This window comes from Scyliorhinus torazame, chromosome 16 (assembly GCF_047496885.1).
Source record: "Scyliorhinus torazame isolate Kashiwa2021f chromosome 16, sScyTor2.1, whole genome shotgun sequence".
In the NCBI taxonomy this organism is placed as follows: domain Eukaryota; kingdom Metazoa; phylum Chordata; class Chondrichthyes; order Carcharhiniformes; family Scyliorhinidae; genus Scyliorhinus; species Scyliorhinus torazame.
In genome coordinates, this window is record NC_092722.1 from 130,823,192 (window position 1) to 130,846,792 (window position 23,601).

General features: G+C 45.1%; 1 protein-coding gene across 1 annotated transcript in view; it reads left to right on the forward strand.

The window, feature by feature from the left end:
* LOC140392299 (myoferlin-like) overlaps positions 1–23,601 on the forward strand; it is a 309,204-nt gene that overhangs the window by 282,163 nt on the left and 3,440 nt on the right. The window contains exons 48-50 of the mRNA XM_072477615.1: positions 5,346–5,533; positions 8,671–8,780; positions 11,355–11,502. Of these exons, the coding sequence (XP_072333716.1) occupies positions 5,346–5,533; positions 8,671–8,780; positions 11,355–11,502 (446 nt within the window). The remainder of the gene's footprint in view (positions 1–5,345; positions 5,534–8,670; positions 8,781–11,354; positions 11,503–23,601) is intronic.

Here is a 23,601-nt window from a genome sequence, read left to right on the forward strand (position 1 = left end):
TGTGTGGAGACTGCACGTTCTCCCCGTGTCTGCGTGGGTTTCCTCCGGGTGCTCCGGTTTCCTCCCACAGTCCAAAGATGTGCAGGTTGGGTGGATTGGCCATGGTAAATTGCCCTTTGTGTCCAAAAATAAGTGAGGTGGGGTTACGGAAATAAGGGGATGATAGGGTGGAGGCATCGGGCTTAAGTAGGGTGCTCTTTCCAAGAGCCGAAGCAGACTCGATGGGCTGAATGGCCTCCTGCACTGTAAATTCTATGAACACAGGATGAACTGACGCAGAGATTCCAACCAGCTAAAGGCAACAAACTCTGATACCTGCAGCTTAAAAACGTCCTACAGAAGGAGGCAAGGACATACCCGCGACCACCACAACAGACACTATTCGAGCTACTGGACGCAGTCAGCCTAGCCAGAGGGAACTGTAGTGACATGTACGAACGACTGCTAGAGCGGGCTGACACCAAACTGGACACAACAAGGAGGAAATGGGAGGATGACTTGGGGTTCGAAATAGGGTAGGGATTCTGGAGCGAAACACTGCGCAGGGTCAACTCTACCTCCACATGCACGAGGCTCAACCTAACGCAGCTAAACGTGATGCATAGAGCCCACTTGACTAGAACCCGAATGAGCAGTTTCTTCCCGGAGGTGGAGGATTGATGTGAATGGTGCCAAGGAGGCGGCTGACCACGCCCACGTGTTCAAGTCTTGCCCCAGACCTGCGGGGTACTGGACAGCCTTCTTCGAGGCAATGTCCAAAGTGGTGAGTTTAAACTAATGTGGCAGGGGGGTGGGATCCGTTGTAGGAAGTCAGGGGGAAATAAAACGGGGCCAGAAACAAAAAGCAGTAAGGGGGAAAGTGTAAGGCAGAGAAGCCATAGTCAAAATTCAAAAAGTGCCACAGTACAGGGCACAGTGACTGAGGAGAGTGTGAAAAGGGAGGTGGCCAATGCAGGATTGAGGGTGTTGTACCTAATGCGCGCAGTATACGGAACAAGGTAAATGAGCTTGTTGTGCACATTGAAATTGGCCGGCACGATGCTGTGGGCATCACAGAGACGTGGCTGCAAAGGGATCATGGCTGGGATCTAAATATCCAAGGATATATGTCCTATCGAAAGGACAGACAGATGGGCAAAGGGGCGGGGTTGCATTGTTCGTAAGGAATGAAGTTAAATCGATAGCAAGGAGCGATATAGAATCAGAAGGCATAGAATCTCTGTGGGTAGAGTTGAGGAATCGCAACGGTAAAAAGACCCTGATGGGATTTCTGTACAGGCCCAGTAGTCAGGATGTGGGGCAGAAAATAAATCAGGAGATAGAAAAGGCATGTAAGAACGGCAATATTACAATAATCATGGGGGACTTCAATATGCAGGTGGACTGGGAAAATCAGGTTGGTAGTGGATCCCAGGAAATGAATTTGTGGAATGTCTAAGAGATGGTTTTTTGGAGCAGCTTGTGACAGAGCCTACGAGGGAATAGGCAATTCTGGATTTGGTGATGTGTAATGATGCAGACCTGATTAGGGAACTTAAGGTGAAGGAACCCTTAGGGAGCAGTGACCACAATATGATAGAATTTACCCTGCAGTTTGAGAGGGAGAAGCTACAATCAGATGTAACAGTATTACAATTAAATAAGGGTAACTACAAAGACATAAGGGAGGAGCTGGCCAGAGTTGATTGGAGAAGGGGCCTAGCAGGGAAGACAGTGGAACAGCAATGGCAGGGGTTTTTGGGGGTTATTAGGGAGGCACAACAGAAATTCATCCCAAGGAGGAGGAAACATGCTGAGGGGAGGACAAGACATCCATGGCTGACGAGGAATGTCAAGGACAGCATAAAAGGGCAGCAAGGTGGCGCAGTGGGTTAGCCCTGCAGCTTCACGGCGCTGAGGTCCCAGGTTCGATCCTGGCTCTGGGTCACTGTCCGTGTGGAGTTTGCACATTCTCCCCGTGTTTGCGTTGTTTTCACCCCCCACAACCCAAAGGTGTGCAGGGCAGGTGGATTGGCCAGGCTAAATTGCCCCTTAATTGGAAATAATGAATTGGATACTCTAAATTTATTAAAAGAAAAAGAAAAAAAGGACCGCATAAAGGCTAAAGAAAAAGCATACAAAGTGGCGAGATTTAGTGGGAAACCAGAGGATTGGGAAGCCTTTAAAAGCGAGCAGAGGACAACTAAAAAAGCAATAAGGGGGGAGAAGATGAAGTATGAGTGCAAGCTAGCTAATAATATAAAGGAAGATAGGAAGAGATTTTTTCAATATATAAAAGGTAAGAGAGAGGCAAAAATAGACATTGGACCACCTAGAAAATGTGGCTGGAGAAGTAATAATAGGAAACAAAGAAATGGCAGACAAACTGAATAGTTACTTTGCATCAGTCTTCACGGTGGAAGACACCAGTGGGATGCCAGAGCTCCAGGCGAACCAGGGGGCAGAGGTGAGTGCAGTGACCATTACTAAGAAGAAGGTTCTGGGGAAACTGAAATGTCTGAAGGTGGATAAGTCACCTGGACCGGATGGACTATACCCCAGGGTCCTAAAAGAGATAGCTGAGGAAATTGTGGAGGCATTAGTGATGATTATTCAGGAATCACTGGAGGCAGGAAGGCACCCGGAGGACTGGAAGGTGGCGAATGTGACACCACTGTTTAAGAAGGGAGGGAGGCAGAAGACTGGAAATTATAGGCCGGTTAGCCTGACTTTGGTCATTGGTAAGATTTTAGAGTCTGTTATTAAAGATGAGATCGCGAAGCACTTGAAAGTGCATGGTAAAATCGGACTGAGTCAGCACGGCTTTGTCAAAGAGAGGTCGTGTCTGACAAATCTGTTGGAGTTCTTTGAGGAGGTTACAAGCAAGTTAGACAAAGGAGAACCAGTGGACATGATTTATTTAGATTTCCAGAAGGCCTTTGACAAGGTGCCGCATAGGAGACTGTTAAATAAGTTAAGAGCTCATGGTGTTCAGGGTAAGATCCTGGCATGGATAGAGGATTGGCTGACTGGCAGAAGGCAAAGAGTGGGGATAAAGGGATCTTTTTCAGGATGGCATCTGGTGACTAGTGGTGTGCCTCAGGGGTCTGTGCTGGGACCACAACTTTTTACAATATACATTAATGATCTGGAAGAAGGTACTGAAGGCACTGGTGCTAAGTTTGCAGATGATACAAAGATCTGTAGAGGGACAGGTAGTATTGAGGAAGAAAGGGGGCTGCAGAAGAACTTGGACAAGCTAGGAGAGTGGGCAATGAAGTGGCAAATGAAGCACAATGTGGAAAGTGTGAGGTTATGCACTTTGGAAGGAGGAATCTAGGCATAGACTATTTTCTAACTGGGGAAATGCTTCGGAAAGCAGAAGCACAAAGGGACTTGAGAATCCTTGTTCACGATTCTCTTAAGGTTAATGTGCAGGTTCAGTCGGCAGTTAAGAAGGAAAACGCAATGTTAGCATTCGTGTCAAGAGGGCTAGAATACAAGACCAGGGATGTACTTCTGAGGTTGTACAAGGCTCTGGTTAGACCCCATTTGGAGTATTCTGAACTGTTTTGGGCCCCATATCTAAGGAAGGATGTGCTGGCCCTGGAAAGGGTCCAGAGGAGGTACACAAGATTGATCCCTGGAATGAAGAACTTGTCATATGAGGAATGTTTGAGGACTCTGGGTCTGTACTCGTTGGAGTTTAGAAGGATGAGAGGGGATCTTATTGAAATGTACAAGATACTGCAAGGTCTCGATAGAGTGGACGTGGAGAGTGATGTGTTGGGTGTTCTGGATCACATACAGGTCACCAACACTTGAAATAGTGCAACACTATTTTATTGAATCATTAACTGTTTAAACATACTTAGACTGTGGGTTAATACGATACTAGCTTTAACTAAAAATCTCTGCCTTGTCCTAACCAGTCGATGCACTCAGCACATGGTGAATGTCTATGTTGCAGGCTGTGAGCTCAGTCCTCCTAGCTAGCTGCAACTCGAATGAGCGGGAACTCTGATGCTCCATGTCTTTATAGTGCGTGTGCTCTAACTGGTGATTGGCTGCGGTGTTGTGTATGTTGATTGGTCCCACTGTGTGTCATCAGTGTGTGTCTGCACCATGATATACTGGTGTATATTATGACCGAGAGGATGTTTCCACTTGTAGGAAAAACTAGAACCAGAGGAAACCATCTCAGATTAAAGAGACGATCCTTTAAAACCGAGATGAAGAGGAATTTCTTCAGCCACAGGGTGGTGAATCTGTGGAACTCTTTGCCGGCACCTCAGTAAGGGAGTCCGAGCCCTGACCCCGGAATTCAATAAAGAAGAGAACTGTTTCAGAGATGATCAAATTCAGCTGAGAATTTGAAATACCGAGTGGCAATTAGATATGCTCTTTGCAGGGCGGCATGTGGCGCAGTGGTTAGCAGTGGGACTGGAGTGCTGCGGACCCGGGTTCGAATCCCGGCCATGGGTCACTGTCCGTGTGGAGTTTGCACATTCTCCCCGTGTCTGCGTGGGTTTCACCCCCACAACCCAAAGATGTGCAGGTTAGGTGGATTGGCCACGTTAAATTGCCCCTTAATTGGAAAAAAAAATAATTGGGTACTCTAAAATTTATTTTTAAAAAGATATGCTCTTTGCCCCACTATCCCACATTTGACTGCAGCACGGGGCTTTAGGTTACAGAAAGAGTACTGATCTCACCCAGGCATCATCCGTATGGTGTACTTTGTCAAATCACCCTTTCGGTAGTATTATAATCGGAGTCCTGAGAGGGTCCAAATTTAAAGGATAATTTAGTTAAACACATGCAAGGTCGCGAAGCGGTGGCAGTACATCCAGTCCCGGCCAGGACCATCTGAAGATGTCAGTTCCTGACCAGCTTTTATCGGTCTGATTTAACGACCCCTGTTGTTAGGCCTCCACACCTCAATAGGGGAGCTGGTATTCCACAAGCTGCATTAGTGAAAGCTTTGAGGAAATCGGTTTATCTGCTCTCACGCACGTGTGTAAAATTGCCCTTGGTTTTTCAGCATCGCAGGTAAAACAACTGCAGTAAAACAACTTTAGTGACATGCCAGGAGGTGAAGCAATGGGATTGTGATGACTTATTTACTATTGTCTACTGAACTGAGTTGACCCAATGAACTTTGAAATATTCTTGTTCATTATGAATAGCGGGATCAGAAAAGTAATCTGGTTGTTAGTTCAGAAGGTTGATCATGGTCCAGTAAGGGAGCAACAAGAGTGCAGCAGACTGCGAATGGTGCCAGCACCCTCTAACCTTGAGATTATGTTTTTTTTATTTGTCTCGTGCATCTACATCATGAAGTTCTTCTCCTGTCTGATTCACAGGTGTCCTTGAGCTCGACCTGAATTCCACAATATGTCCAGCCAAAACAGCTTCAGGATGTTCTTTGAAAATGCTCCCAGATCCAAGTTCTCCTTCTAAAGTACCAAACGTGACCTCCCTTTTTGCACAAAAATCTATGAATGGATGGTGGCCATGTGTCCAAGAGAAGGATGGCAAACGCATTTTGGCTGTAAGGACCTTCCAACATTTCGGGATTTTATTTTCAGTGTCATATGGCTTGACTTTATTAATGTCTTTGAATTGTGGGCCTTTATCATTTGTCTTTTGTGAAAAATATATCACCGAATCAATGAATAATTTTGTGAACTAGTTATAAAGGGCCCAATTTTCGTCATGTTTGCATTACTATTTGCATTCTGAGACCTTGATCTTATTAACTTTGGAGGAAAACTCGCTTCTGTTAATATACCACACTGAGGACAAAACATCGCTTTTTGGCTGTGATTCTCCCAAAGAATTTCTTTTGTGGCATGTTTTTCAGGGAATTTCCCGCCAGCGCTGACTGCACGTTGCCCACCGCTATTCAATGGCACTTAGTCACTTTTTTGGGCCCGAGGGAGTTTCTCCCATGTTTAGCCCAGACTTTAAAAAACATTTTTAGCACTGGGGCACTGAACTCAGGGGATTGTGCCGCCATTTTGAAAGGGTGCCCCAATCTCTAAGTGAGTTTGAGGATCCCCATGTTCCCAACCCATGGGCAATGTCACCTCTCTCACACATGGGCACTACCCCACCCCCCCAAAGTGAGGGCATCCTGCTATGGGGTCCCTAGGGATCAGGCCGCCCCAAGCCCTCTTACACCACCCCCCCACCCACCCCCTTCCAGGACCCCCACCCATCACCCTCCAACTTCCCGGAGGCCCTTACCAGCCCTGCAGACTCCCAGCCTTTAATTCCCCCCCTCTACCCTCCTTTCATGGGCATGGCCACCTGGCCCATAGGCAGTGCCACCCTGGCACTCGTGCGCCCTTGCACTGGCACCCGGGCCATGCACCAGCCAGCTCGTCGGTGCCATTCTGGCACCTTGGTAGTGCCAGGGTGACAGTGCCAAGGTGCCAACTGGGCATTACCAAGGCACCCACGTTCGGGAGAGAGCCAGGGGTGCCACCCTGCACTTAACCTGACCACCCAGAGGTCTCCGATAGCCCGGCACACCCCGTGTACCAGTACTGAACAGCACCAGGCTGCAGCCTTGCTGGGGAGGCTGGTGGATCCCAGGTTGCTGGTTAAAAACTGGCTTTGACGCATGCCGTTTGTTCACGCCCTTTGTGGCCGTGTTTTAGATTCCTCATGGGACTTTGGTGAATCCAGTAGGCACGGAGACTGTCGAAGTCCGTGAGAGGGCTCTCCCAGCATTCACCGGCCATACCGAGCTCAAGCAAGAGCGTAACACAGCTGATGGATTGCGCCCTTTATGTGGTTTGCAAATTCTGCTTTTTGACCTTGTTTTTAACTAGCATTGCATCAGAATAGTCCAATCAGCGAGATTCGGGCAGGCATGCATTCATCCAGCTGAATTTCTTTAAATCTGGTTCAAATGTTTGTAGCAAACAAATTAAGGTCAAAGCCAATTTTTTTTTTTTTTTTTGTGATATTGGGATTTTTAAAAAAGAATATGGCCTGAATGTGGCAGTAGACCTCAAATGTGTTATTTCAGATTAAAGATATTTCTGACTTATTCTAAGACAATTAATATTGTTGTGGGCTGTTTGAAATATTCCAAAAAGGTGGATTCAAGTTACATTTACTTGCCCTGAAGTTTCTGCTCAATAGGGTTGTTTCTTTTCAGTAACATTTGCCCCACAAGCTAGCAGAAATTATCGAGGAATTTTGAGTGTAATCTTGTGTGTCAGTTTTTTAATTGCCCTACAGCCTCCAATAACACTAAATGGCCACACCCTCCGATGGAACTCATCTCCATTGGTAGGTTCTGTAAAGCCTTTTTGTTCTCTTTTTTTTTTCCATAATTTTTATAAATTTAGAGTACCCAAGTATTTGTTTCCAATTAAGGGGCAATTTAGTGTGGCCATTCCACCTACCCTACACATCTTTGGGTTGTGGATGTGAAACCCACGCAGACACTGGGAGAATGTATGTGGTCACCCGGGGCCGGAATCGAACCTGGATCCTCAGCCCCATCGGCAGCAGTACTAACCATCGTGCTGCCCTCTGTAAAGCCTTTTTTAAGGTGCAGGGAGACTAATGATCATGTTTTAAAAGCTTACGTTTTCTTAATTCACCAAGTTTCTTTCTAATTTACCAAAACTATTTTCTAGTATGCCTATGTGTAACCTGTGAATTGTCCTATGTAATCTCGTTGGTCATTTTCAGTTATTTAAGGTTACTCATTAAACATTGTTTCAAGTGCTGCCTTTTTCTGATGAATGCATTTTCAGTTGCATTAATGAAACTGCACCAAGCTGCTTTTATTAATGGTTCGGCATCAGTTTATACTCCAGTATACACTGGCTTTCTTCATGCAATTTTTAAAGAATTACATTCTAATATGCTGCCCTATTTTATATTTAGTGATGGGTGGATTAGTTTCAGCAGAAACATGAGCAAAAACCTCTGAAAACTAATGAAATGCACAAAGGATCATCAATTGCGTCCAAAGCAGAAACTCTCGACCACACGCACTAAGGAGGCGGTCACATTAATTTTTCAAGTACTTAATGAGCCAGCATGCTGTAAAGCCTTTTATTCTGACTCTCTACCTGCATACAGCATGTTTGTACCGAAGCAAAGGTGTTTTACACAATATTATATGAATCTTTCACTGCCGTGTGCACATCTTCCCTACAGAAAAATACGACAGACAATCATTTAAATCTGTACAAAGGAAATGAAAGGCTAGTTGATGAATGATCCAACAGCCAGGAGCCACAGTGATATGCTTGGCGCTGCCACTAAGCTTTATAATAGCCCAGTTCATCACTCATAACCAATGAATGACACTTTTGAAGAATTTTAAACTGAAGGAGAAAAACTGTCACGGGCATTTTGTTAACCCTTGAAGTAATGGTTGACTACCAAACAAAACACTTTAGATCGACTGTTTGGTTAGTTAATTGAGAATATCACTAAAATAACCGCGGCCCCCAATTCATGGATCGCGTACCTGCTTTAGTCAGCTTTTGAGATGGGGCTGTTGGCCTAAAAAGGATTGCATAGTGTTCTGCTTTTAAAAGGCTGAGGTAATCCTAGAAGTCCTGTACTCTAAGATAACCCACCACTTATCTGTGAATGCCTGTTCTGGTTAGATAACTTGCTGAAAGTTTTTTTTAAATTCTTTTTGTTATCCAGGGTAAAGTTGAAATGACACTGGAGATTCTCAGTGAACAAGAGGCTGAGCAAAAACCTGCTGCCAAAGCAAGGGATGAACCCAACATGAACCCAAAACTGGAGCCTCCAAAGTAACTTTTTTTCTTGATTTGTTTTCATAAATTTGTACCTTCCATTTTGAAAGAACAAGAGTCTAAAAGTGCTTAACATTTTAAAGCAGAGGGCTCCATTTGTTTTGAGCATTGAATGCTGGCTACTTGAAGTGAATGGATGGGTTTTACCCATTCTTACAAAGCATAGATTTTTTTATCTCCTCTTATTTCATGCGGTCAGGATTTACATTCAAGTGTCCTATCAGTTCCACATTTAGATGAGTGCATTTGAGAGTCATGTTCATGATTCAACCGCTCAAAAATAGACAACAGTTCAGCAGTTTATTCTTTGAAATGTGGTCACATGGAGTTTAGATTGGAGGAGGTATTCATCTTTGTAACATGCCAAAAGTAAAAGATATCAATCACCTAACCTTTATCTGCACAATTCTTCTGTTGCAAGTGAATTGGTGTATAAATTGACTATTCCTGTTTCTGCTAACATTCTCCTTTCTGAAAGTATGGACTCCTGGCGAGGTGCAGTTCCACAGCTGCTGACTTCCCACTGAAATTATCTTCTGTGAGAATGCAGATGATGGGGTGGGGGAGCTGTCAATCATGCCTTGTCCTTTTTATCACCAGCAGCAGACAGTCATAGTATTTAGATGAGGAGAAGCAAGGTGGCTACAGAATCCGCCCCTGAGTGGGCCGAGCATGGAACAGGAATGAGCCAGTCAACCTGAATGAGCCAGTGAAGACACCAGTTTCAATTCATTTGGGCAAAGGATAACCTGTAACTGCTAGGAAGGATTGGATTGTTGCAGTCCCACTATCTGTTGTTGAGTAACCTACTAACTAACACAGATGGGGGCTGGTTTAGCTCCGTTGGCTGGACAACTGGTTTGGGATGCACAGCAAGGCCAACAGCACGGGTTCAATTCTTGTACCGGCTGAGGTTATATATGAAGGCCCCGCCTTCTCAACCTTGCCTCTCGCCTGAGGTGTGGTTCTCGGGTTAAATCACCACCAGTCAGTTCTTTCCCACCCGCTCCCTCAAAGGGGAAAGCAGCCGAAGGTCATTTGGGACTATGGCGACTTTACTTTTACCAGCACGAAGAACTACTTGAGAGAGGATTGCGGCTATCCAGAAACAAGATCCCCACACAGTATCTTTCAGGAAAGGCAAATAAAATGGAAGGGAAAATTTAAGTCCGCAATAGACGTTTATTAAAAAGCACATTTTGCAAATACTGGGGCAAGTATGCATTTAGAAAAGAGAAAGAAAGTTCAGTGCTTAGATGTTTGAAAGCCTCTGTGGCTAGTTGTGTTCTATACAATATATTGCTGTCGGCTGTTGAATACATCTCCATTGTTGTTACATCCTCTTCTCCGGCTTTGTAAATTTTTCCGTGACCCGTTATTTTGAAATTTCTCTTTTTTATGAAGTTGGTAAATCAAATATTCCATGGTGCACCACATCCAAACGATGACTTTGACCAAAAATGGCAATTATGTTGGCAATTGAGGCAGCATTTTTTTGTTTTTGTTGCTCAGCGAGTTCTGACAAATATCAATGAAAGAAATGAGAAGTTTATATGTTTGGTGCAGTTTGAGGAAGGAATGGTGATCATAAAACTGTCATGGGACCTTTAACGTTCAAGCTGATGGGGCCTCAGTTTAACATCTTGAGGATGGTTCACCTGATAATGTAGCTCTCCAGAATCAGCCTAGGTTGTGTACTGAAGTTCGGAGTGGCGTTTAAACACTCAGTTGAACCAATCTGATGCTTAACTATGTTGGTCATTTGCACCTACTTGATATGTACTGTAGGTTAGGTTTGCACTATCTTTTCTTTTTCCCCTCCCACCTCTTTACTACTGCCATGCTCCATAAGGAATGCAATATGAAGCCATTAAATGGAACTCTTCTAGGCAGCACGGTGGCACAGTGAACAGCATTGCTGCCTCAAGGTGCCGAGGTCCCAGGTTTGATCCCGGCTCTGGGTCACTGTCCGTGTTGAGTTTGCACATTCTCCCCGTGTTTGTGTGGGTTTCGCCCCCACAACCCAAAGATGTGCAGGGTAGGTGGATTGGCCATGCTAAATTGCCCCTTAATTGGAAAAAATTAATTGGATACTCTAAATTTATTTAATCTCTTCAGCGGGGGGGGTTCTGGAAATGGGCATTCCTGTGTGGTACGTTCAACTGACAATGGCTCTGTGGTATTTTAACTCTAGTGGCCGTTCTTGGCATGCTGGTCTTTCAGCAGCCTTGTTCAATCAGTACACTTTGTTCCACCCCAACCCATGGGAGACTGCAGTCTGCACCTCGCGCCATCATTTCTACCTGGTTAGCTGATGTCTCTGAATATATCGGGGTCAAAACCCAGGTCCTCATAATAACAGCTCAGTATCGTACCACACTACGCATTTATCAACTAAGCCATTGGTTAGATAAGGAACTCATTCCCAGGGTTTTTAAAAGGGATAATAAACATGCCCGTGGTTTGCTTGAGTAATGGTTTCTCAACCCTATAAATGAGTGCTTAATGTAAACTGTGTACACTTTATCCATTAGAAAGGAAAGTTAACTGGATTTAATTCTTTACAATCAGCCGTCCAGAAACGTCTTTCCTGTGGTTCACCAGTCCTTGCAAGACGATGAAATACATCATCTGGCGCCGGTTCAAATGGATCTTTCTTGGGATCATAATACTGCTGTTTGTAGGTCTGTTCCTCGGGATCTTCTTTTATTCATTGCCGGTAAGTACAGTGTATGGACTTTAATAATGCTGTTATCGAAGCGAGGTTGCACAGTAAACCATTTGTATTTTGGGAAACAAAATAGGCTGACGCATTAATGGCAAGCTTCAAAACATCGCTGACTTGTAACACTTGGAGCTTTGCTGCTGATTGCGTAGATTCAAATGTAGCAAAGGTCCTAACCTAAACTGGAGAGTGTAGCAATAGGTTGCTATTTATGCTTGCTGCTTTCAGTGCTGAGTTTGAAGGCACCAAGTAAAATTCTCAAAAGAGGCTTCTCTTGGTGCATTTAAAGAATTGTGCCCAACCTTAAAGGAAGAAGATGATTTTTGACAGCGTACCTGGAGATGAGCTAATGTTGTGTTTTGGTAGCAAAGATTGATTTGATTAAATAAAAGCTACCGTATGAATTATTTTCATTTAATTGTTATTAATTATACTTAATTGTACTCCCTCACTTACTGAGTGTTACAGGCTTGAGAGGCTGAATGGCCTCCTCTGATGTTGCCATGATTTACTGACACAAGTTGGAAACTTTAAAAATGCCTCAATTCATCCACTTTTTTCACACACGGTTTTGAGGTTTCTTGTCTTTTTTTTGCGCATTATTGAAAATCATACCGAAGTTCAGTGAACAAGCCGGATTTGTATTGTAGTGCAATTATACTTCTAATCCTTCCACTGTCTGTTGCAGTTCTGTTTTCTCTGATCTTTAATCAAGAGTGTGGGTTTCTCAGCCCCCAGTGACATGCCATGTTGACTAACAAGTAATCTGTGAGACAGGATGCGTCTCCTTGAGGTCTATTTTATGATCCAGCCATTAAGATTGAAACCTGCTGGGCAGCACGGTGGCGCAGTGGGTTAGCATTGCTGCCTCATGGCGCCGAGGTCCCAGGTTCGATCCCGGCTCTGGGTCACTGTCCGTGTGGAGTTTGCACATTCTCCCCGTGTCTGCGTGGGTTTCGCCCTCACAACCCAAAGATGTGCAGTGTAGGTGGATTGGCCACGCTAAATTGCCCCTTGGAAAAAAATTAATTGGGTACTCTAAATTTATTTATTTTATTTTTTTAAAGTTTTAAGATAGAAACCTGCTCTTGCAGGTTTCCCGAGTTGAAATGCTACTTGAGACTGCGATTAGAGTTTGGGACATCAATACAGGAATTAGAGGCTTTATTGCAATTGTTAAACTATCTTAAGAGGGACGGGCTGAGGTTTTTGGCAGGTTTTAAAAATATCTGAAAGATACATTCTGCAGAATAGAAACATGAGCATACAATTTTTGTTTGTATTTTCTTCGCTGCAATAAGTTGGGGTACGTTTAACTGATTGTAATTTGGAGAATCTTTTCCATACAATCTATTTGTGGGCCATCGGCTATACAAGAGTTAATATCGGTAACTAAGTTCCCCATTATCTTAGCATTTTCAATTAAATACACCAAATTGCCAATGGCATGTGGTATAAAGTAGTGCCACAATAATGCTGGAAGAGCCGCAATTACATTGATTTACTCTGGACTACGTTCAGTTCATTGAGTAGAAAAAAAAGAAATTGGAGTTTAAGAATTTCACTGCTGTAATAAATTCTGTATATTGCTACCATGTTAGAGCAACAAGGCTGTTAATTTAAAATTAAATAAAACCCTTCTGTCTTCCACATTGATGGAAGACAAAAGATTATGGTAAAGTTCTTTTTAAGGTGATAGGAGGAAAAGTTCAGCAGCATCCATCATGGCCTCCAGGCCTGCTGGGATAGGAGGGAGGGACATAAAGGTGTCAACACCAGAGCTGGTTTAGTAGTAAATCACAGTTAGTGGAGCTAGCACAGGAATGGCAAACCAAGCCAGCTGTTAGTTGTGCAGTGTTGGAGATCTCAATGTTGTGTTAAGACAAGTTCTCGCTTTTTCTTCCCCCCCCCCCCCCCCCCCGTGACCTTAACTTTCCAGTGCTGTTTTTACACCATCATCATCTCCCTCGTTAGCCTTGTGACCTTAACATGGCTGATTTTTTTTGTGTGTGTGGCTGAGAAATTTAAGGACCACAGAGTCGGAAGGCTTTAACTTTTCTATTATTAACAGGGCTCGATTTTTCAGCAACTGTTTGGGTGATATTCTTTTGTATGTCCGTGCCAGCATCCCCTTCGCCAATTTTTTAACCTACATTTAATTCCCATTGAGGCATCTTCTAGCCAGAAGCGCATTGCTGCTGTTGTAGCTGGCAAGTTATACACTTGTAGGCATTTGCAGAGAACAAACGTTCTTTCCAGTTTTATCTTCGAGGGAATGGTTTGCCTGTTTAAAACTTCAGTGTGCTCATATAAATGACTGCTTTAAATCGATTTTGGCTCAATTAAATTTGTTAACTCATAAGTGCTTCAGTTTTGATCTGTCATATGTCCAGCAGACCAAAAATGTAAGCAATTCCAAGGATTTCGTTTTTCCTGGATATGAGGGTATTTTCCTAAATTCCGAGTCCTCCGTCCGATCGGAAACAATTAGAGATCACGATCTTTAGACGAAAGGTCACAGCCCAGTGGAGCCCTGTGGCTGTGGATCCACACATTCACTTCTCCCCACATTGGCCATATGAAGCTGATGAGAAATAGGTAGTTGTCTCGCTGCCAAGAGATTAAGGGGAAATTGGGGCAATGATTTTGTTGCATTCATTCTCCCAATGCGTTTTAAGGAGCAATTGTGGAGCCCAAGAGTCGACCTACTCAACCCGGGTTCAGATTGGGCAGTACATTCATTTGGGAGAAAATAAGGGGATTCATACTCTTATCCTTAAATATTGTCCTGCCAAATGGACATTTCTATTATTAATTTCTACTGCACTTGTACAGCCTTTGTAGGAAAGTGCTTATGCAATTTGACGTGATTTAAGAAATTGAAGTTCTGTAGTTCGTCGAAACCAGCCTTGTATGTTTCAGTGGGGCGGGAATACAAGCCACTTTCAGCTCCCCTTCCTTACTTGAAATCTGAGCTGCTGCTTCGTGCCTCTTAGTTTAAATTCCGGGCCCGCTCGTACCAATGTCATCGATGCTGATGTTACGACACAAGGTCACGGTGATATCCTAATGAAAGATTTTGCCGGTTCTTTAGCAAATAGCCGCTCCAGACTGACACCCCGCAAAACCTTTGGTGGGGTTCCCAGAAGCACATAAAATAACCCGCTTGCTGGTTATTCACCGAGACCCTGTTTTCTGGGGAATGATATAACCAGCCTTTTCGATTGTCCTCACTGTTGATTTTTACATGCCAAATTTCTCTCGCTCTGAAAATATATGTCATGGCATCATTCCGTTTTTATGTAGTAACGGGGGTCACTGATATCGAACGCATCCTAGCTTCTTCTGAAGTCTGCGCTCAAACCCTCAGCACCTTCGCAGAAGGGGCAGGCACTTCCGCATCACCCAAGAGCACCACCTGGTGGATGACTAGGGAATAGCATTGCCTTCAATCTGATCTGTCCAGCAAAGGGATGATTCCATTGGCTGGAAGTTGAAGAGAAATGACAAAATTTTAATTTTCATGGCAATTTTCTCTTCTCCTAAAGTCTGAGAGCGGAGAGTGTGGAGCAAGTGTTATATCAGGATCCCTTTATCAAGTACAGACACAAACTGAGGAACAGTTACTGCTAAAGCATGGCCAATTACTGTGTATTCCTGGGTCTGGACAATGTAAACATTAGAAAATCCAGACTATATTGTTGATGAAACCAGGGAGATGTCTTCCCTGTAAACCATGAAGTATGAATGACAGAATAGACAATGTAGGGAGAAATAAATTTGTTTAGAGAGTAATTAGAAAATAAACAATCCTCCTGTGAGTGGGTTTTAGGGTATCTGAGTACAGTGCAGTAGAAAAGTAGTGAGGAAATGTTTTATTAAGAAAGAGCTACACTTTTTTTTGATTAAAAGTCCTTTAGCTTTTTAAAAAAAAAAAAAAAAAATCTCCAAGGTTCACCTTTTTTTTTAAATTCCCTGAATTACTGGAGAAATGTTGGCAGGACAGCCTTGGGAGTGCTTTTTGGTTAGTTCAGCTGCTCCAGCCAAACTCACTTTTCCTGTTCTGCTCATGTCTATGAGCATAGTGAGCTTTTCTCAATGGCGCGAGGTGGGTGGCCAATGCACGTCCAGGCCTGGGTAGACTATTCGACAGACTGTCCTCTAGCTCACACCAAGCAATCATTGGGCAGAACAGCGAGCATTTCTCGGTTAACCACCCACTATTTGATACCAAAGGTCTCAACTGTGATGTATGGGGTGTGAAGGAGTCAACAGCCACTGGGACATGCTGTTCCAGAGTATCATTCACCAAATAGGCTATTACTCCGAATATTCTAGACCAGGCAGTTCAAAGGGCAAAGTCCATCCGGAAGATGGTGACAAGCTGCAAAACATTTCGAGACTAGTCTTGCTGGGGCCAAAAGGAATTGTAACAGCTGTGAAGTGGCTCAGCCTCCTATAATATCATGTACAACTTTACTCTGGAACAGCATGTCCTAGTGGCTGTTGACTCCTCCACGCCCCATACATCACAGCTGAGACCTTTGGTATCAAATAGTGGGTGGTTAACAGAGAAACCAGTAATTCAGGGGTTGAAAAATAAATGGTGAACCTTGGAGATTTTTTTTTTAAAGCCACCTAAATAATTTTTTCTGTAGAGGTAAAAGATCAGACAGATTCATCCCTCGCGATCTGAGCCCAGCAATTAGTGCATCATCCCATACTGGAGAACAGACAGTCTGTTCTGGAAACCAGACCAACATCTGACCAGATCCACAAGCCAACTAGAGCGATGAGTGGCTTCTAAGCAGGTCTTAAATGAATGGGATGAGAACCCCCTTATTCCAGCTGTAACACAAAGCTGTCACAAAACTGAATAAACCAGCTTTTTTCCGGAGGCTTATAACCGTTTTGACTTGACGCTCCATTTCCTTTTAAAATGCCAATTATAAAGTATGACTCTACTGCAAATCCCAGATATTGTTGAAGATAGTTGATCCAATAAATTGGCGCCATACAGGTGCAATCTGCATCTAACTACCAGAACCCTAACAAAATGAGAAGGTTCATAAACTAGTAGCAACAGGGTCAAAGACAACTGACTTAGAATATTTCCTCCCATACTGTATTGTTGAACACTATGAGCAGGAGAGAAAGACCAGATGCCAAGCTCCACAAAACTGCATTTTTAAAATTCATTCTTGGGATGAGCGGGTCACAGGCGAGGCCAACATTTATTGACCATCCCTAATCGCCCTTGAGCAGGTGATGGTGAGCTGCCTGCAACTGAGTGGCTTGCTAGGCCATTTCAGAGAACAGGTCGACAGGGCACAATGGCACAGTGGTAGCACTGCTGCCTCACAGCACCAGGACCAGGGTTCAAATCCGGCCTTGTGTAACTGTCTGTGTGGAGTTTGCACTTTCTCCCCCTGTATGTGGGTGGGTTTCCTCCGCTAATTCTTTTCCTCCCATTGTCCAAAGATGCGCATGTTAGGTGGATTGGGTATGATAAAATTGCCCCTTAGTGTCCAGGGATGCACGGGTTAGGTGGGATGACAGGCATAGGGTGGGGGAATGGGCCTAGGTAGGGTCCTCTTTCAGCTGGTCAGTGCAGACTCGACAGGCTGAATGGCCTCCTTCTGCGCTATCAAGATTCTTATGATTCTAGGTCAACCATGTTCGTTTGGGTGTGGAGTTACATATCGGTAAGACGGAGTAAGATATCCTCCCCTCAAGGACATTAGTGAACTTGTTGGGATTTTATATCAATCATATAGTTTTGTGATCATTATTAATTAGACTTTCATTTTATAGCAGATTTGTGAATTAAATTTAAATACATCTAGTGGCTAAGGTTGGATTTGAACCTGTGTCTCTGAATTACTAGTCCAGTAAAAACCACCATTTGAATCTCTTGTATTAGGGAAAGAACGTACAGTTGGTGTTGGGAGTTCAGTAGTCAACATAGAATGAGGATGTAGCCTGGATGGCACGATGGAGCAGTGGTTAGCACTGCTGCCTCACAGCGCTGAGGACCCGGGTTCGATCCCAGCCCCAGGTTGCTGTCCGTGTGAAATTTGCACATTCTCCCCATGTCTACATGGGACTCACACCCACAACCGAAAGATGTGCAGGGTAGGTGGATTGGTCGAACTAAATTGCTCCTGGATTGGAAAAAAAATTTTGAAAACAAAGAATGAAGAAGAATGACTGAATGCCACTTTTTGAGGGGGAAAGATAATCCCATCGGTAACCTCTGAAGACTAAAAATGCAATTAAAATAGGCAATGGAATAGTGAGCCGGTGCTTGCTCTGAGGACTGATAGTACAGCCCTTGGCCAGCTGCCAGGAATCGCAGGAGAGAATCCTGGTCAATACTCCCGAAACATGTCTCTCAGCCTGTTGAGAAATGCTCAGTAACTTGGTACTGTAGCATGATTTGAGGTCAAAATCAGTAGAATGGGAAATAAACCCTGCATTGCAAGACACTAATTCACCACTTCCTGTTAAATTGAGTTACCTTAATTCAAAGTTCCTCTTCGTTGAAGCATGTGGAAATCTAGCCCCCTGAACAAGGAACATTTTAAATGCACATCAGCAACTAGAAGTTCTTGATTTGATATATTTAGATATTTTTTGACCCGTTCCCAATTTTCTGCATTCTGCCCCTCAAGACACTGACCCACATCAGTACAATTACATGCATGTCTGCAGGCCCCCAGATCTTTTGGCTTCCCTTTTCACCTGTGAAGTAGGTGGTGTGTTGGGAGGTTATTCGAACCAGGTGCTGTTTTACCTTAACCAATTTTAACACCAACATGCCTCTTATCCAAGATCACCGGGTTATTTACATCTATTTCCTTGTCTTGAAGCAACCGTCGCTTGCATTTGCTAACATGCTAAAACACCCCAAGGTGCTTTGCCGGAATATTACCAAACAAAATGCAACCACTATGTTCCTCCAATATTTAAAACGGGTGACGGAAAGCTTGGTGAGAGGTAGAAGCATCTTAGAGAAGCATCTTAAAGGAGGAGAATGGAGCTCCCCAAAGTCGCTGAGACCAATTGAAGAATTCCCACTGCCTCCTTCCCCAGTCACTGGAGCACAGCCTGGGATGATGAGTCGAAGATCATCCTACTCTGTGGAGCTCGGTGCATAAAGGAACTTGCTGAATGGTTTGGGTGGCATTTGAAACATTTGTTTTTCACCAAAGGCTTGTTCCGGTGTAGTAGAAAATGATTTTAATTTCATTGAGACATTTGGAAGAGTTGGTCTTGACCCAGTATGAAGAAATAGTACCGTTGTATCTTTGAATAACATCCTCAATTGACATCCTAATTCTGACCCATAGGCAAGTTAGACTAGTTCTCAGACTGGCCACTAGATAGAGCTCTGTGCAGAACTCCGGAACAGTCTTCACTGGCCAAGAGAAAAGAATACGGAAGTTGTCCTTTTATCATTCAATATGGAATAGAAAAATGTGGCCTTTAAATTAGCAGCATCAGTTTGAGACACAGGAAAACCATAAATATCCATTATTTAGATTCCCCTTGGCCTCCTCCAGAGGAGCCCAGCATCACAGATGCCAAGTCTTCTGCCAATTTGATTCACTTGACATCAAGAAACGGATGAAGGCACTGGATACGGCAACGTCTATGGTCCCTAATGACATTCCTGCGATAGGACTGACTACTTGTACTCCAGAATTAGCCACACTCATAGCCAAGCTGTTCCAGTGCAGTTCAACACTGGCATCTACCGGACGATGTGGAAGATTGCACAGCCATGTACTGTGAAATTCAACTTGGTCAATTCCTGCCCCATCCGTCTACTCGTCGATCATCAGCAAAATGCTGGGACAGTGCAATGAATCAGCACTTAGTCAGCAATAATCTGCTCATTGACATTCTCTTTGGGTTCTGCCTGGGCCACTGAACTCCTGACCTCATTAGTGACTGCGAGTAATATCAAGGCAGCATTTACCCCAAGTATGACACCAAGAAGCCTAACAAAACTGAAGTCCATGAAATCGGGGACGAAAGCTCTCCAGTTGTTGGAGTCATACCCAGCACAGAAGAAGATGGTTGTGATTTTTGGATGTCAATCATCTCAGTCCCAGGACATCACTGCAGCAGGGCCTCCGGGTAGGCTCCTAGGTCCAACCATCTTCAGCTGCTTCATTAATGACCTTCCATCCACCATTTTTAATATTCCAATTTAGCCTGGCCAATCCACCTACCCTGCACATCTTTGGGTTGTGGGGGTGCAACCCACGCATGAACTGGGAGAATGTGCAAACTCCACACGGACAGTGACCCGGGGCCAGGATCAAACGCAGTGAGGCAGCAGTGCTAACCACTGTGCCACCATGCTGCCCTACTTCTATCATAAGGTCAAAAGTGGGGATGTTTGTTGCTGAAAGTGCAGCACCTTTTGCGGCGACTCCAGATACTGAAGCAGTCTGTGCCCATAATACAGCAAAACAATACTCTAAGCTTGACACCATCCAGGATGTAGGAATATACCAGATTGCCATCCCATCTACCACCTAAACATTCAGTCCCTCCACCAATGCAAAGTAGCAGCAAGATGCATGGTAGGGATTCACTAAGACTCCTTCAACAGCACCTTCCAAATCCAGAACTTAGACCATCTAGAGGGAAAAGAGCACCAGATAAATGGGAACACCACCACCTGCAACCCCCCCTGGCCTATCTAGCGATGCCCACATCCTGTGAAGAATAAAAAGACTGGGGGATATTGGGTTGTGGGGGAGGTTTAGGGTTTATTCCAGAATTCAGCCTAAATGACTTGAAGGCACAGCTGCTAATGTTTGGACGAAAGGATTCTGGGATGCACAGGAAGCCAGATTTGGAGGAACAGCACCAATTTGTTCTTGTATAATGGCCATGTAAAACATCCCAAGGTGCTTCACTGGACCTTTATAAAACAAAATCTAATATTGTGTCACACTGGGAGATATTGGGACAGATAATCAGAAGGTTAATCCGAGACTGATTTTATGAAGCACCGTAAATAAGGAACAAAAGGTAGATGGGTTTAGGGAAGGATTTCCAGGGTTTGAGGCTCAGACAACTGAAGGCCTGCCCACTGATGAAGAATCAATTAAAATTGGGGATGATCAAAAAGCCAGAATTGGGATATGTGCAGCTAATTCTAATGGATGCAGGGCTGGATGAGGTTATATAAAGATGGGGAAGGTTGAGACCATGGAGGCATTTGAAAATCAATAGGAATTTTAAAATTGATGGGGCTGCACGTGGCACAGTGGTTAGTATTGCTGCCTACGCTGCTGAGGACCCATCTCTGGGTCACTTGTCTGTGTGGGTGGAGTTTCACATTCTCCTCGTGCCTGTGTGGATTTCACCCCCACAACCCAAAGATGTGCAGGTTAGGTGGATTGGCCACGCTAAATTGCACCCTAATTGGAAAAACAAATAATTGGGTACTCTAAATGTATTTATTTAGTTATTTTTTGAAAATCTTTTTATTGGCTTTTTTCATATTTATAAACCGTTGTGTATATACATTACATTTTTCTTGCCCGCGCTAATTTGCTTTATTTTACAGAGGTTTGTTTTGTCCTTCATTTGACTAACTATGTACATTTTGCTGCCCTCTGGATCGGTCTATGATATCCCCCCCCCCCGCCTTTTTTTTTTTCCCCTGGCTTACTCCTCGTTGCTGGCCTCCAACAGGTTTTGGAACAGGCCGACGAACTGCCCCCAGGTATCCAGGAAACCTTCCTCTGACCCTCGGATGGCGTATTTAATCTTCTCCAAGTGGAGAGATTCCGAGAGGTCAGCGAGCCAGTCTGCAGCTGTGGGTGGTGCTGCCGATCGCCAGCCGAGCAGGATTCTCCGGCGTGCGATTAGGGAAGCGAAGGCAAGGGCGTTAGCCCCCTTCCCCATGTGTAGCTCTGGCTGCTCCGATAACCCGAAGATTGCCACTATTGGGCATGGCTTCACCCTCACCCTCACAACCATGGACATTGCCTCGGAGTAGGCTGTCCAGAACCCAGCAAGCTTGGGGCAAGCCCAAAATATGTGGGTGTGGTTGGCCGGGCCCCTCTGGCACCGCTCACATTTGTCCTCCACCTCCAGGAAGAACCTGCTCATTCGGGTTCTGGTCAGGTGCGCTCTGTGCACCACTTTGAGCTGCATATGGCTTAGCTTTGCGCAGGTGGAGCTCACCCTGCTCAGTGCTTCGCTCCAGAGGCCGCATTCTGCCTCTGTCCCCAGTTCGTCCTCCCATTTTTGTCTGGTCCCGTTCAATGGTGTTCGGGCTCTGTCCAGTAGCTGTCTGTATATTTTCCCACATAGCCCCCCCCCCCCCCCCCCCCCCAACCCCTTCTCGTTGCTTGTGCCCATCAGGTCCTAGTGTGTTTTCTGGGGCCCCGGGGTACCCTACTATCTCTTTGCGGAGGAAGTGCTTTATTTGGAAATGTCTCAATTCCTGTCCTCTTGCTAGTTTCCACTTCCTTGTCCGTTCGTCCAGTGTCGCCAGTCTGCGCCCTATGTCGAAGTCCTCGACCGTCAGTGTGCCCCAGTCCCGCCTCCATCTTTTGAAGGTGGTATCCAGCATGGCTGGGGGGAATCTGTGATTGCTGCAGATGGGGGCCATAAGGGACATTTTGGTTATCCCCAAGTGCTGTCTCAACTGGGTCCACGTTCTCAGCGTGGCCGCTACCACTGGGCTCGTTGTGTACCTTGTTGAGGAGGATGGGAGTGCTGCTGTGGCCAGGGCCCGGAGGGTTGTTCCTTTACAGGATGGCTCCTCCATTTGTACCCAATCTGTGTCGGGTTCTTGTATACCCATCCCCTCACTTATTCTGCCATTGCTGCCCAGTGGTAGTATTGTAGGTTCGGTAGAGCCAGGCCCCCTCTGACTTTCCCTCCTTTCAGTGTCGGTTTGGGAATTCTTGGCGTCTTGCCCGCCCCACACAAACGCCATGATGAGCCTGTCTATGTTTTGGAAAAAGGCCTTGGGGATGAAGATCAGGATGGATCTAAACAGGAAGAGGAACTTTGGCAGTACGTTCATCTTGATCATCTGCACTCTTCCCACCAGGGAGAGTGGGAGTGAGCCCCACCATTGGTCTTTTCTTACTTCCTCCAGGCTGGTCAGGTTCCACTTGTGGATATGTGTCCAGTCACTGGCTATTTGGTTCCCCAGGTAACAGAATCTGTTCTGGGCCGTTTTGAACAGTAGCCCCTTCAGCTCTGTCCCTCCCCCTTTTGGGTTCACTGGGAATGTTTAGCTTTTGCCCAGGTTACGTTTGTAGCCCGAGAAGGTTCCAAACTCTCTTTCAGTATTTGCAGTATTGCCTTCAGTCCCTCCAGTGGATTCGAGACATAGAGGAGCAGGTCATCTGCATAGAGTGAGACTCTGTGCTCTCGGTCTCCTCTCCGGATTCCCTTCCAGCTTTTTGTGTCCCGCAGGACTATCGCCAGGGGTTCGATGGCTAGCGCGAACAAGAGTGGGGACAGGGGGCAGCCCTGTCTTGTTCCTCTCTGTAGCTGGAAGTATTCAGAGCTGGTGGTGTTAGTTCGGACACTCTTTGGGAGCATTGTACAGGAGCCTCACCCAGGCGCTGAGTCCCGCTCCTAGCCCAAACCGTTCCAGTACCTCTAGAGGTAGCTCCATTTGACTCTGTCCTTTCTCCTTTCAAAGGCCTTTCTGCATCCAGAGAGATGATCACCTCTGGTGTTCTCTCCCCAGCGGGGGTCATTATTACGTTCAGCAGCCGCCTGATGTTCGCTGTGAGCTGCCTACCCTTGACAAAGCCCGTTTGGTCCTCTGCGACCACCTCTGATACACAGCCCTCCAGCCTTTTGGCCAGGACCTTTTGCGAGTATTTTCGCATCCACATTCAGCAGTGAAATGGGTCTGTATGATCCACATTCTGTCAGGTCTTTATCTTTTTTTGGGTATTAGTGAGATTGTGGCCTGCCCTAGCATTGGGGGCAGGGTGCCCCTTGCCAGTGAGTCCGCGAACATGTCCCTTAGGTGTGAGGCCAGGACTGGTGCAAATGTTTTGTAGAAGTCCGCCGGGAACCCATCGGGTCCCG